Below are 14,061 nucleotides of genomic sequence, written 5' to 3'. Positions count from 1 at the left end.
ATGTTTTTCCACGTCCTTATATCAGTTCCAGTGAAAGATCCAAAATACACAGGAAACAGTGGCATTCCTATTCCGCTTGCGTGCATGGGGCATGTACACACTTGCGTACTTACATTTCCTGTTGCTATTTGGCAATACACTCAGGTTCCCACACTTCTCACCCACACTGAGCATAGACAGGTTGCATATGTGTGTGTGTGTGTGTGTGTGTGTGTGTGTAGTGGTGGGGGGTAGTCATATTTCTGTGTTCAGAGGAGAGGAGAATGCTGGTCCAGGAACACACAGAGTTGGATGTACACATCTCCTGACACCCGGATCTTTCCGAGTGTGTGTGTTGTAGCTGTCACTGTAAACATGTCTGATCTGCCAGTCTCTCCCAGGCCCACTCTGCCATATCAGTCATATATATATATATATATATATATATATATATATATGAGCAGCTGAAGCCGTAGCACGATCACAACACGGGGAGCGGAACAGAAATGAGCCCGTGTTTATCTGTGTAATTCTATCCAGGACTGTGAAGGTGTTAAGGATTGTATTTATTCCTTAATTGATTGACTGCACTGACCACCCATTACGGTAAAAAATTTATATATATATATTTCTGTTTATAATACTTACTATTTTTGGCATCAATGCAACTACTTACTTAACTCTTTTATTTATGTATTGCTTCTTCTTTTATCCAAGTCAGGGTGGCACTGGAACTGGAGTCTGTCCCAGAAAAACAAATGGACGCCAGGCTATTTCACTCTGTCTCACATACACACACTTCCAAACATTCACACACATACACACTAGGTCTGATTTAGCATAACCAGTCCACCTACCAGTGACGAATCCTACCTACATAAGCATGAGAAGAACATTCGATAGTCCAGACTTGAGCTCGAGATCAAATCCTGGAGATGTTGAAGCAGCAACGAGACATTGTTGCCAAGCTTTAACAGATCCACTTTTTACAGTACTTTTCTTCTATGACATATCTTCTTCTCCTTCTTTTTTAAAAAAAAAAAAAAAAACAACTCCCATTTTATAGCAACGTCTCTGAAGTCACAAGCTTTAAGAGGCTCTGATGCATTGGCACGACTTCGCTCCAAGTCATGCTCACCACTGTGAAAAGGTTTCCAATTGAAACCAGCTGACGTTTATGTGTTTTACAGCCAAAGCTTGTATTTTAAGAAAAAAAAAGGACAAAAAAGGAAGAAACAAAGCAAAATGCTCTATGTAAAAGTGCAACAGAATAATTTTCTTGCTCTCCTTTGTTATTTTTTTGCTTTTTACCTTTTACAGTCATGAGAACTGTATGTAGCTCACAAGCTTCAGCTAAAATCACTACACCAGGTAAGTAAGTAAGTAAGTAATCAGAAGCAGACAGTTGTTGTCAATATTTCAGGTTATGTATATATTAGTAAATAATCATGGACTTGATCTTGTTTGGAAGCCATTTGATTTACAGTGAGTTGACGTCTGCCATTGAAAAAATCTCAAGCAAGATTTTATTGCTATCAACTCCTACAGTGTGACGCGCAATAAACAGCTACAACCACTGTAAAGCAGCCAGCGCCCGCATGTCCGGCTCGTCCCCTCCAAGAAAACGTGAGAATATTTTCAACAAACAACAATGCAAACTAAGGAATTCCCAAAGCAGATCATTTCTCTCTTTTATTATTCAAATAGTGCATGCAGTTGTGCATTTATTGAATTATTGTTTTTTTTTTCTTCCCGTAAAAGGATGTTAGATTCACAAAGTGAAATGTGTTATATAATTTAATTTACAAGTCGACAACAAATGAAACATCAGACAAAATAATACTCAGCGTTAAAAATGTAAACCACTGATAAGGTGCATGCAACATACAAATTGTTTGTTTTGTTTTGTATTGTTTTGTTTTTTTAATTATCGTTATTCGTTAAATGTGCTTTCTACAATCGTCTTAAAGAATATTTTACCGCTTTGGTGTAATTTTCCATGCATTTAGTTTTGTGAGTGAGGTTTTTACGAATGATATTAATATTGTACCAAGAAAGAAGGTTGTGTGTGTGTGTGTGTGTGTGTGTGTGTGTGTCTGTTTGTAAGTGAGTGAGTAAGTGAAAGAGAGAGAGAGATAGAGAGAGAGATATGTTTGGTGTATGTAATCCTTGTTCAGTTATATACAACTAGAATATTATACATGTTTCTTGTCATTGTCATCCTGATACAAAGAACAGTTTTAGCTCTAATATAACAAAAAAGTATTAGAAAACAAAGAAAAAAACAAAGCTCACATATTGAGTGGATTCAAACATTCAGAAGAATTTAAAAGATAAAGGGAAAAAAAGACTTTTGCATTACATTTATTGTTGCTGATTTAGGTTTATTACTATCATCTGATCCTAATACTGTCTTTGTCTTCAATGGTGAGGAATTCCGATCAAAGTTTTCCCCGTCTTTTAATACTTTAGGGAATTTTCAAACGCCGTGAAGTATGGCTGTAATGCCCCAAGATTTGTTCTCCCTGAAAGAAATCATAAAGTAACAATATATTAAACTACAAAGCAACCTGACTATAAGAGGTTTGCATTTAGCTTTACTGTTTTTTTCCATCTTTTTTCTTTTCTTATTTTTCTTTTTAATATCAGTGTGCAATTTCTAGCACAGTCGAGCTCTGTTGCCATAATTCATGCATTATTTAAAAATAAAAAAAATCTTAATTCTTCTGTATGACTTTTTTCATCTACAGGGTCTTAGTGCAAATCTATGGGGCATTACTTTAGAATACTAAAGAGAATGAAATAGGAAATCAATATAAAAAAATGAGAGCAAGAGAAAGAAGAGAGAGAGAGCAAGAGAGACATGTGTAGTGGGAGGGTTTTTCTTTTATTATTATCATTCACCAAATATTATGTTTCCCTTTAAAAAACATAAAGAATGGTTTGTGCAATGAGAGAAATAAAACACTGTCAATGCAAGGTGTTTTTTTTTATTCACACAAATTTAATAAGATATAACAACCGCTTGGTCCATAAATATTTAATGGGAAATAGTTTCTATACACCATCTTTTTTTTTCTTTTTTTTCCAAGAAACAAGGAAACAATGGACAATCTTGATAGAACACGTACCATACTATTAACAACGAAGATCAATATATAAGATTCTCGGATTTACCGACTATATTTGAAAGAGTGCACAACTGCTTTCTAGGCCATCGCTTGCCTCCTTTGTAACAGAATCACACCATTAAAAAGATCCTCGGATGAAAAAGAAAAAAAACAGAACACTACAAAACTAGTGAGGCGTTTCGAAGAATGTGATATCTATTAAAACAAACACACATGTATCTCCTGAATTTCACAAGCTCTCTTCCAGGTTATAGCGTAAGGCACATAGTAGAACTGAGTTAGGCGTCTACTTTATCAAGTAGATCTTCGAGGAGCACTTTGTTCTACAAAACAGAACCAACTCTCCATCACACAATGAACGAATCAGCATCTAAACTGTCCCTTGCTGTCACTTCCCCATCATGTTTTTTTTTTTTCTTTTCTTTTTGGTCTGTTCAGTGGCAAGTGTCCATTAAACAAATTTTTTTAGTTTGACGAAGAAGGGGATAAAACATGACTTGATTATGCATTATGGTTATGGATGACTAAATTTCTCCAATCGTAATTTTTTTTAAATAATTTCTTTAATCGTTTCTGTAAACCACAAACTTAGAAGTAATACTTTTTTTTTTTAAATAAATGACAGCCTAGCTTTTCCATCACTAAATGTGTTGAATCTTATGATCACCCTGAGCTGCACCATCCTAACACACTCATCAGTTAAAAACTAAGCAGACTTAGAGATTTTGAGCAATCAATTAAGAACTGTTAAGGAGATCTTCCCAATTTTTTGTGTGTTAAAAGTGCCTTATCTGTACAATCAATTAAAATCAAGCTTCTCAAAATGTCAAAGAAAAAGATATAAACACCTTTTTTCTTTTTCTTTTCTTGAACAGTTACCACTGCACAGTTTTCACTATTGTTTCACTCTAATCAGAGCCATGCTGGTATGACAATGCTGTCTTGAGGTCGAAGCACCACCTGGCATGCGAGTTATATATTTAAAATTAAGAAAAACAAATGGCAATGGGTTCGTTTGTCAAAACTACAGTCACTGGATACAACTGGAATGTGACAAAAATGTTTTTAAAAAATAAAATGCAGATCATCAAAAAAAAAAGAATAATAATTAGGTTTTCCAAAAAAAAAATTACAAAACAATGAAGGAATTTAAACGTGGCTTAAAGCACGTGCGCGTAAAGCATGTTTCCACTTTCAGGTATGACGTGTGAAAACATGCCGACACACTGCTGACATGGTGAATACATTTGTTTGTTTTTTGAATTAAAAAATAAAATTAAATAATACACGAAGAGTGTAAACTCAGCTGCCAAGTGGTTGCAAGTGCTACACATTATGTTGAGTTGAAGCTCTCGGTTGTTTTAGTGTGTTATGTGGAAATGGGGAATGAAATCTGTCAAATTCGTAAAGTTACAAAATAAAACACAAAAAACAGCAAGTTTATAGAGTTGTAGATTTAGAATTAGAGCTTGATTTAATGGGTCTGTCTAAAAAGCAAATAAAATGAAAAACAACATAAAAAGAATCAAATTGAAATTATTAATTTATTTTTTTTATTTTTTTATTTTTTTGGCAAAATCAAAATAGTCCAAAATAGCGTGGAGTTGAGGCGACTACTTGATCTTCAGAGCGGATCTCAGGGTTGCTTAAGAGTGTTTTGCAATTATCAACAAAAAGCCACATTTGGAAGGGTGGGTGGAAACAATCAAGGACAAAATAACTCAAATGTTTGTTAGAAAAGGTTCGTCAGGGTAGTTTGCGGGGGACTCCCCGACTCGTGGCTGTCCAAACTAGAGGTGACTGAGGTGACTACGGTGATAGAGGGATTGGTCAGGTCTGTAAGCGTGCTGGCTGTGCTTGGCGGGGTCAGAGCACCACTGTCGGAGGAGGGTGCGGGAAGTGACGTGCCGTCAGCCTTCTCGACACCCCCGCTCTCCTGCCGCAAAACGTTCCGTCTGAATTTGGCTCGAGCGTTTTGGAACCAGACCTGCAAACCAACCCCATGCAATGGCTTTTATTGTTTTGTGCTCGAGTATTTTTTTTTTTTTTTTGGAAACTGTTACATTCCTTAATTTGGAATATCTACATTACTATTGCAAAATAAATAAATAAATAAATATGCCATTATGAGAAATAAAAAAAAAGGTGATGAAGTCTAAAAACTGCTTGTCTCTAAAGAAATACCATATCATATATTCCTATTCTTCTAGCATGCACGTCGCATTTAAGTATTTATATTATGCATCATTTATAACATTTTACAAGAAGTATTTATTTATCAAATATCAAATTTATTGGACAAATATAAAAAACATGCTTTTGTAAAATATATATATATATAAATAAATAAAAAAATAAAAGATGTATGCTTAATTCTGGCATTTATACAGCCACATTTAGCATTCTTTATAACTTCTGTGGATGTACAGTATTTTATTACCAAATTAGGAAAACATTAAGAAATGGTAGTTGATAAACTAATCAACTAAATAATTCAAACATACTAATTCTATAAATATTACTATTTCTCTCATCGTATGATTAACCCGTCTTAAATCTGTTAAATAAACACTAAAAACTAAAGAGAGGTAAAGAGTGTCCTCTCTCCACGTTTTTCTGTCTAAACACTCACTATAAGGACATGAATGGAAACATAAAACTAAATGATATGACATGGAATAACTCAGGCTCGGATGAGTGATGCGAGAGGAAATCTCCACTAAAGGGGGGGGGGTGCACATGAAATAAGATCTAAGGTTTAATTTTCTCTCTATTTGAAAAGACAGAAGCCGACGCTTACCTGCAACACTCTTTTGGTGAGGCCCGTCTTCTGTGCGAGCTGCTTTAAGTCCTTGGCATCAGGGTTGTGATTGATGGCGAAGTAGGACTTCATGGTGCGAAGCTGGTGGTGCTTGAAGGACGTGCGCATGCGTTTGGTCTTCTGCGATGGAGCGTATGCCTGCTGGTCCCGATCCAGGTGCTCGGATTCGTTCTCGTTACAACCTGAGACGAACACAATTACACACACACAAAAAAAAAAAATCAAGATTAAAAAAAGTAATAAACTATGAGCACCGCCAATTCAATTTTTTCTTGACTTGCTGTGGTTTACATCTTGTTATTAGTTTTCAGGTTCGTTTTTACGGAAACTTACATTGTGAACCATCTACATAACTCAAATGGTTGAACGCATATTCAAAAACTTTGAAACAAAATTCCTGTTATATGTTAAATTATTTCCGACTTTTGGATAAGAGTGTAAGCTTATTTCTAATAACTATAAACCACCAAATGACTTTGAAATTTGGTTTACGTTTTTTTTTAATCTAAAAGAAATAATCAAGAAAAATAAAAATCTAATAATAGCACTAAGCTCTACATAACAACAACAACAACAGCAAAATCCAGTCAGGAAGAAAGTTCGTTCTAAAGAAGAAGAGCACACAGAAAAAAAGGTATGACACGACAAAGACCTAGTTCACAAAAATAATAATTAAATATTTCTTTTTTTTTCTCTATGTGTTGAAGGAATTTCCTAAACTTCTTAGGATTTGTACATAAAAAGAATGTTGTTTTGGCATGTAATATGTTTCAAAAGGAAAAGGTTAACAAATGACTGTTAATGACTGCTTATGTGTTTAAATGTATGAATATCCAATATATGTCCATTTATTTCTGGTTAATCTATCTTTAATTTATCTGTTTATCGCCTTGTCAGATTTATTTCATTTATTTAAATTTGATTTATATTTGGGTTTTCGAATGTCGCCACTAATACAAATACACACAATAGCACAGCAACTACAAATACAAATATTAGCATCAATAAAAATATTTTCCCAGTACCAACTTTTATTTTTTATATTTTTTATTAAGGGCGACAGTTTTTCAGGGCAGCTTTAACCTAGGTTGGGTAAAATTCCTTTCCCTAACGAAAAACCAAGGTTGTGTCACAACGTGTTAAAATAATTTTGCTATTCTATTCCATATCTATCATATATGTGAGTTTTTATTTTAATAAATTTTATTTTAAAAGTCATTAATTTTGTACCATACATTTCTACAAATATTTGGTGGAAAAAAATCCCTGTTTATTAATAAATTTTTTACTTGTGTTTTGTTAGGCCTATAACTACTTTAACTGTTACTGTTAACTTTTTCAGTATAGTAATCTGTAAAAATCAGTAATGTTTACATGACTAAAACCCGGAACAGTGAAGGAAAGCAGACATTTTGTGAAATCTTTATTTATTTATTTTATTTCAAAGCTTTTATGTAATAAAAGGTTTGAGCAGTCTGTCACTTCCTGATTTGACCAGCAGGGGGCTCAACTGTTCATTAAATATTTACCACGGGGTTAAAACTAATTAATGGAGAAAAAAGAACAAATGAGCGGATTTCTACGTTACTCTATCGTCGTATCAGTGAAAATGTTAAGGCTTAATTTAAAAAAAAATTCAAAAATATAATTTATAAATATAAAAGTAACAGTGATTGCTAATGTCCTTTTATTTTAATTGTATGGCGACATGAAGCTTAAGGCTGCTTTTTCTCCCCAAACAACCAACAAATCCGAATGGAATGATCAGTATGTCTTGGAGGCTAATAAAACGGGGAAATGTCTACTAATTCTAACCGGCATGCTCCTTGTTTCACACTGCTAGAAATCACTTTAAAAAGGCATAGCGTGTTTGTTGAGCCTATTCGTGTCCCAGAACACTTAACACAATTAACACACTGGTGTTATATGGATATGTGTGTATCTTAAACCACAGAGCTACACACAGTATTCCAAGATACAATATTCCTTGGATTAAAATTTAGTTTGGGGTGGGGTGAGGGGGTTCTCTATTTTGCTCTCTCTCTCACTCTGTTTTTAGTTTCATTCCGACGTAAAAAGTGACCGACGAATTGTTTTTTTCTTCTTTTTTTCCGTCATCACCTTTAATTCACACTAAACCCGCTTAGTAAAAAAGCCATGCACAATCCCACTTCTTCAAAATCATAAGAATTAAAACAGAATGCTGAAATAAAACCAACACATTTTCTTGCAGCAAATATACTGAAATATATAATAAACAATACAATCAAATTTTAGCTAGTGCATTATATTATATCATATTATATCATATTATATCATATTATATTATATTATATTATATTATATTATATTATATTATATTATATTATATTATATTTGTGCATTTATGCGACACATTTATGATTAGGAAAACTAAGTTGTTTACAGACTAATGAGCTAAAAATGTCCTTTTTAAAAATAAACAAAAAACAACGAATTAGCTATTTCAATGTAATAAATTGTTGAAATGTTTTTAAATATTGTGCTTCAATATTTTCGTGACGTTGTTTAGGGCAGTTTCTATGTGTTTAAAATGAATTAATTTGTAGTGTGAAACTGAACGTTGGTTAATATTGCTAAATGGTCCAGTTTTTATGACTTGATTACTGCGCCGTTTTTGTAGTGTTTGTTTTTGTTTCACGTGCATATTTCTTACTGATTAATTTTACCATATTCAGCAATGAATTTATGCATTTGAAAATAACAATTGCCAGTCTCGATGCACGCGTGTGATGCGCCCTGAGATGCGCTTATTGAGTGATTGCTGTGAAATATAGTGTATGTGTAGAAATATCACGCACAACAAACAACAAACACCACTGCTCACCAGAGTTGTACGTGCTGATGTCGATGCCCATGGCGGGGCTCTTGCGTTTGCGCGGCCTGCCCTTCTGCACCGTGCCCGAGCCGTTAAAGTACGGCAACGCCAGGCTTGCGCCCTTGGTAGCCAGGTCCGCGTAGTTGAGCTGCGCGTGTGGCTGCTGGTGGTGCTGGTACTCCCCGTGCACGAGGCTCTCGAAGTGCAGGCGGCAATACACGAGGCTCTCCTTCATGCCGAAATGGTCTCCCGTGCTCAGAGTCTTGTGGCACGATGTGCACGTGAAGCAGCTCAGGTGGTAGACGGAGTCGCGAGCGCGCATCACCATTTCCGACGCCGAGATGCCCAGGTGGCAGCGCGCGCACCGCTGCACGGAGAACCTTCTGGAACGGCAAGGACCTTATTCACAACCGGATCCGGCACTTGTCCGCGAGCAAATGGCGTTCTTAATTAGTAGTATACATTATTAATTACTATAAATATAATTAAAATTAGAAATAAAATAATAATAATAATAACAATAATAATTTTTGTTGTTGTAGTAGTAGTAGTATAATAGTATAATCTCCACTGTTTATTTTTGCTCAAATGACGTTGCATTATTTTTCAACGAAAATGCTTTTAAATGCAATTAAAGAAAGCGATTAAGAAAGATTTTAGTGCTCAACATCCAGTACTCACAATTTTATACAGCTTTAAAAAAAAAAATTAATGATGTTCTAATGCAAACAAGAACAACAACATATATCTTCAATTGCACCTCTTTAGCAGTATTTATTGTGCAGCCCAGCATGCATCATGATGCATAGGGTTTATATAAAAAGGGCCTTGGAGTTATTAAAAAATGGTGGGGGAAAAAAATGAACACAATCATGAGCCATTGCTTGCAATTTTATACGGCTGATGAAAATTGCGATTAAAACAAAAACGTACTATTTTTTAAAGCAAACAATAATGGCCACATCTATTTTCTATAGCAGTCTTTATTGTGCAGCCCAGCATGCACATGTCTATTGCAAGGTTTAGTGGAGTGATTCAAGAAAGATTGGGGGGAAAAGGAAATGAGCACAATCATACAGGAAGTTTTTGTTGTGTGTCGCCCTCACCTGTAGTAATCCTCTTTGCAGTATATGCTGCCGTCCTTGGCGAAACACGTGAGCTCGGACTCCAGCGCCAGTTTGCACTCGCAGCACTTGAGACAGCGCAGGTGCCACTGCTTATCCACAGCTAGTAAATAATAGCGGTCAGAGATTTTCCCCCCACAGCCGGCACACAGAGCAGGCTTCTCCGGGCTCGCAGCCGGCATACTCTGAGGTCCACAAAGCAAGAAAGAAAGAAAAAATGAGCTTAGAAAAATTGTCATACAACAAAAAAATGTTTCTTGAGAAATATAAACGTAATATACCATGTCAATGTACAGTTAGTCATGCTTACTTACAACATATTTTACTCCTCATAGCATACAATCAAGATAAAAGGTGCATTACTGAATTATATTTTGGGGTTGGATTTCCTGCACTCCATGAGGCAGAGGCAAGGCCTAACCTAAGAAATCACAGCGTGTTGTTCGTCTATCTCGGAACAACACTGTGACTATAAATTACAAGGACAAGAATTACGTTTCAGATATTCTACACTTTGTTGGGGATTTTTCTGCGTAGCCGCAAAATTGTAATTTTAAAAATTGATTAAATTGTGTTTGTTTAAGCAAAATTCGGCTTCGGTTGTTTCTTTTTAAAATTAACAAAAAACAATTCTTTTTATTATTATTATTATTATTATTATTATTATTTACTATAGCTACTAATATTGTACTGTTATTAGCTTGTCGCTCTAGTTTGGTATTATTAGTGCTTTATTAATAAAGTTAGTATTAGTAAACAATTAAAATTGCTTTGCAATAATAATAATAATAATAATTTTTGCATGCCATATTTTTAACATCATATTCTAAGCTCAGCGATCTCTCATTAAAAAAGGACGCTCTTGTAAATATCTTTATTCTTTTATATTATTTTATTTAATCTCTCTCTCTCTCTCTCTCTCTCTCTCTCTCTCTTGTAAACACAGCCTAAAGTGCGAACACACTCTTCATTTAAACGATAAACAGAAGAGCAGTGATTTGCAGGCATTGCATTCGCATTTAAATAATTTTAAATAACTGCATTTTGTACAGGTTTAAAAGACAAGACAAATACAACGAAAACACAGAAAAAAATAAATAACAAAAACAACAACAAAACAACACAAATAAAACAGCAAAACAACAATAAACAAAATAACACGAATAGAACAGCAAAAAAAAAAAAAAAAAAACAGCAAACAAACAATAAAAAGTCCTACCGTTTCTCTGCCGTTCATCTGAACAGCTTTGGCTAGGCGAGACTCGGTTTTGTTTCTTCTCTCCATCTCCTCCATGATGCCCTGGATGTGTTCGCCGGAGATGCCGTGGAAAAGCATGGCTGCTGCTGCTGCTGCTGCTGCCGCGGGCCGCAATGTGCAACTGCTCTCTTTCGCCTTGCACGCCACAACTTCCATATACCAGGCGCCCCCGAGCCTCTTACACCATCCGAAAGCGGTCTGCTGCAGGGAAACTTACACACACACACCACTACCACCACCACGCACACACCACACACAAACACACACACACGCGAACGCACACACGTGCGCGCACTTTAGCAGGCCGCCCCGCAAACTGCACACCGCATGAACAGGGGTAAAGCGCACATCCAAATGTGGTTTAAAAAGAGATGAAAAAGAAGCAAAAAAGCAATCAAAAGTATAGTCCGCGTAAGGAGGAGAGCTGCTGATGGAATATGCGATTTTAGTTCCCAGTTTGTCTCTTCTATGGATCCGAGCGCTCAGGAGTCGGGTGTGGGGAGTGTGTGAGGCTTGGAGACGTGGGTCTTATTTGTGAAGAGAGAGAGAGGGAGAGGGAGAGAGAGGAACGCCTGCCCTGCTTGGGTAATTTGGTAGGAGGAGTTCTCCCTTCTCTCAATTCTGATTTCTTCTGTTCACTAACAAAGAGCTGTCACTGTGAGCTGCTGATGGCCTGGGCACTGATTTTTACTCCCTCACCTCCAGCAGCTTCCAGCAGTGTTTAGCTGACCACGGCCCATGCATGACATAGACCTCATTTAGGAGGAAAAAAACATCTGAATGTGATCAATTGAGCATTTAATTAAGTGATTATAATAACTACTAATACTGCTTTCACCCATTTTCATTCATCACCAGCATGTTTAGTGTGTTTTGCTAAAACTCATTTACCAGCTATTTTCGCTCATTAGCTGTGAATTCACTGTGAGCACTTTTCTGAGAAGGCAGAGATGGAATTTGCGACTTTCAGCGATTTGAAACCTCTGCAGAATACTTTGGGGTTGGCCTTATAAATAAATAAATAAATAAATAAATAAATAAAATGGTGAGAAATGGCAGATCTGCGTGTGTACGAAAGAGGCAGAAAGAAAGCAAGAGATAAAGATTGGGATAGATAGATAGATAGATAGATAGATAGATAGATAGATAGATAGATAGATAGATAGATAGAATTAAAGTAAGCAAATTTTTGCATGCCATTTATTTCCCGTTATCATTTATTGTATTCATTTATGACCAGAAAGGTGTATGTGTGTGTTTGTGTGTGTGTGCGCGCGCACACACACAGTCTTCTGCCTCGTACTCGGGAAAGATGATACCGCTTAAACAAACTTCAGTCTTTATATTGTTATTTTTATTATATTATTGAAAACCACAACTGTAACCAGGCCTGCTACTGCTCACAATCTCAAAATATGTATCTTGTATATGTATTTCGATATTTGGATTTACTTACGTGATATGTTTTAAATACAACTGTAATGCGTATTTGTGAAATATTTGGAATTTTGGATTAAATCTTAGGAGGATAGACTTGAAACTAAGAGCAGTGTAAGGCCACAGTGTTGTAACTGTCTAAAACACACACCCAGACTGATATATATGATAATATATATATATATTTTTTTTTTTTGAGAGAGAGAGAGAGAGAGAGAGAGAGATTGAAGGGAATCAGGGAAGCAATTATGATTCTGGAAAATTAAAATAGAATTGTTATATAACCTAGAGCCAATAAAACTTTTTTCTATCCAGCGACTAATTATTATTATTATTATTATTATTATTATTATTATTAAAACCGTATGATGTATTATTTGAGCAACACTATATAATGGTCGAATTGATTTGGGCTACGCAAGCTATTCTAAAAATGTAAATAATTGTTTTACTTAATAGCTTGAAACAACGCCGTGGTTGTAACGCGAAGAAATAACAGAAAATAACTATAAACAATTATAAACCCAAACGAAAAAAAATCGAATAGATAAATAAATAAAAAGAATTTTTTTTACACTTATAGGTTGTGATTTCTCCTTTATTATGTTAGAAATAAGGTAAAAAAATACAAAAATTAACGCCAATTTATTTTTATAATGCGTAAAACAATAAACCAGCTAACCAAACAAATAAGCAAACAAATAGTATTTATAAAAAATATTTGTATTTCCTTTCCTGCTAGACACTGAGCACATACTGTGCCTAAATGTCAAAAATAATTTGTCCCCTTAAAAAATAAAGAAAGAATGACGAGATTATTGGAAGTGAATTAGATAGATAGATAGATAGATAGATAGATAGATAGATAGATAGATAGATAGATAGATAGATAGATAGATCTTTCCATTTAAAATGATTAGAACACACACACACACACACACACACACACACACGCTGATCTTACCTGTCCGTAGATTATTTTGTCCTAACGGTAAATACCTCCTGATCACCAGCTCTCTATTTCATTTACATAGTTTGTTTTGTTGCCACGTAACGTTGTGCATTATTCAGCTAGACAGAAATCTCAAAACATTTATTTTTATTCCTCTTCAGTAATAAACCTGGAGTCCATCAGTGTGTCAGTGCGCGAGGCGTCTCCGTCAGCGCCTGAGATGCCGCCTTGCGCGCGCGTGCCCGAGAGAGAGAGAGAGAGAGAGAGAGAGCATGGGGTTGGTCCTTCTTTACAGCACAGTCACTGTGCATGCACTTACTGTGTGTATCTCTGAATCTCTGATACACAAATGAGGGGCCTTGATCAGGACTTCCACACACAAAAAAGTAGACACAAATATATTAAAAAAAATTAATTTTCTTTTTACAATGCATAATCTATGCATGAAATAATTTGGTGTTATAATGGTGTCTTAATAATATTTTATTTACAATAAATAATG

The 14,061-nt window shown here is 35.3% G+C and overlaps 1 protein-coding gene across 4 annotated transcripts; it reads right to left on the bottom strand.

Moving 5' to 3' along the window:
• Positions 1–1,519: 1,519 nt before the first annotated feature.
• lhx9 (LIM homeobox 9) lies at positions 1,520–13,759 on the bottom strand. Of its 4 annotated transcripts, XM_053512980.1 has the most exons (6): positions 13,572–13,759; positions 11,132–11,399; positions 9,895–10,097; positions 8,798–9,171; positions 5,911–6,113; positions 2,518–5,097 (listed from the first exon to the last, which is right to left on the bottom strand). In XM_053512980.1, exons 2-6 carry the CDS (start codon positions 11,324–11,326, stop codon positions 4,843–4,845), a joined length of 1,230 nt encoding a protein of 409 aa, XP_053368955.1. In that variant the 5' UTR covers positions 11,327–11,399; positions 13,572–13,759; the 3' UTR covers positions 2,518–4,842. The 4 variants fall into 4 exon arrangements, with proteins under 4 accessions (XP_053368957.1, XP_053368955.1, XP_053368954.1 ...); XM_053512982.1 differs by lacking the exons at positions 2,518–5,097; positions 13,572–13,759 and adding an exon at positions 1,520–2,504 and having other exon boundaries at positions 11,132–11,674; XM_053512979.1 differs by lacking the exon at positions 13,572–13,759 and having other exon boundaries at positions 11,132–11,674.
• Between the last annotated feature and the right edge of the window lie 302 nt (positions 13,760–14,061).

Source organism: Clarias gariepinus, chromosome 15 (assembly GCF_024256425.1).
Source record: "Clarias gariepinus isolate MV-2021 ecotype Netherlands chromosome 15, CGAR_prim_01v2, whole genome shotgun sequence".
Lineage (NCBI taxonomy): Eukaryota > Metazoa > Chordata > Actinopteri > Siluriformes > Clariidae > Clarias > Clarias gariepinus.
The sequence above is the reverse complement of the archived record's forward strand: the minus strand, read 5'-3'. Positions and strand labels throughout refer to the sequence as shown.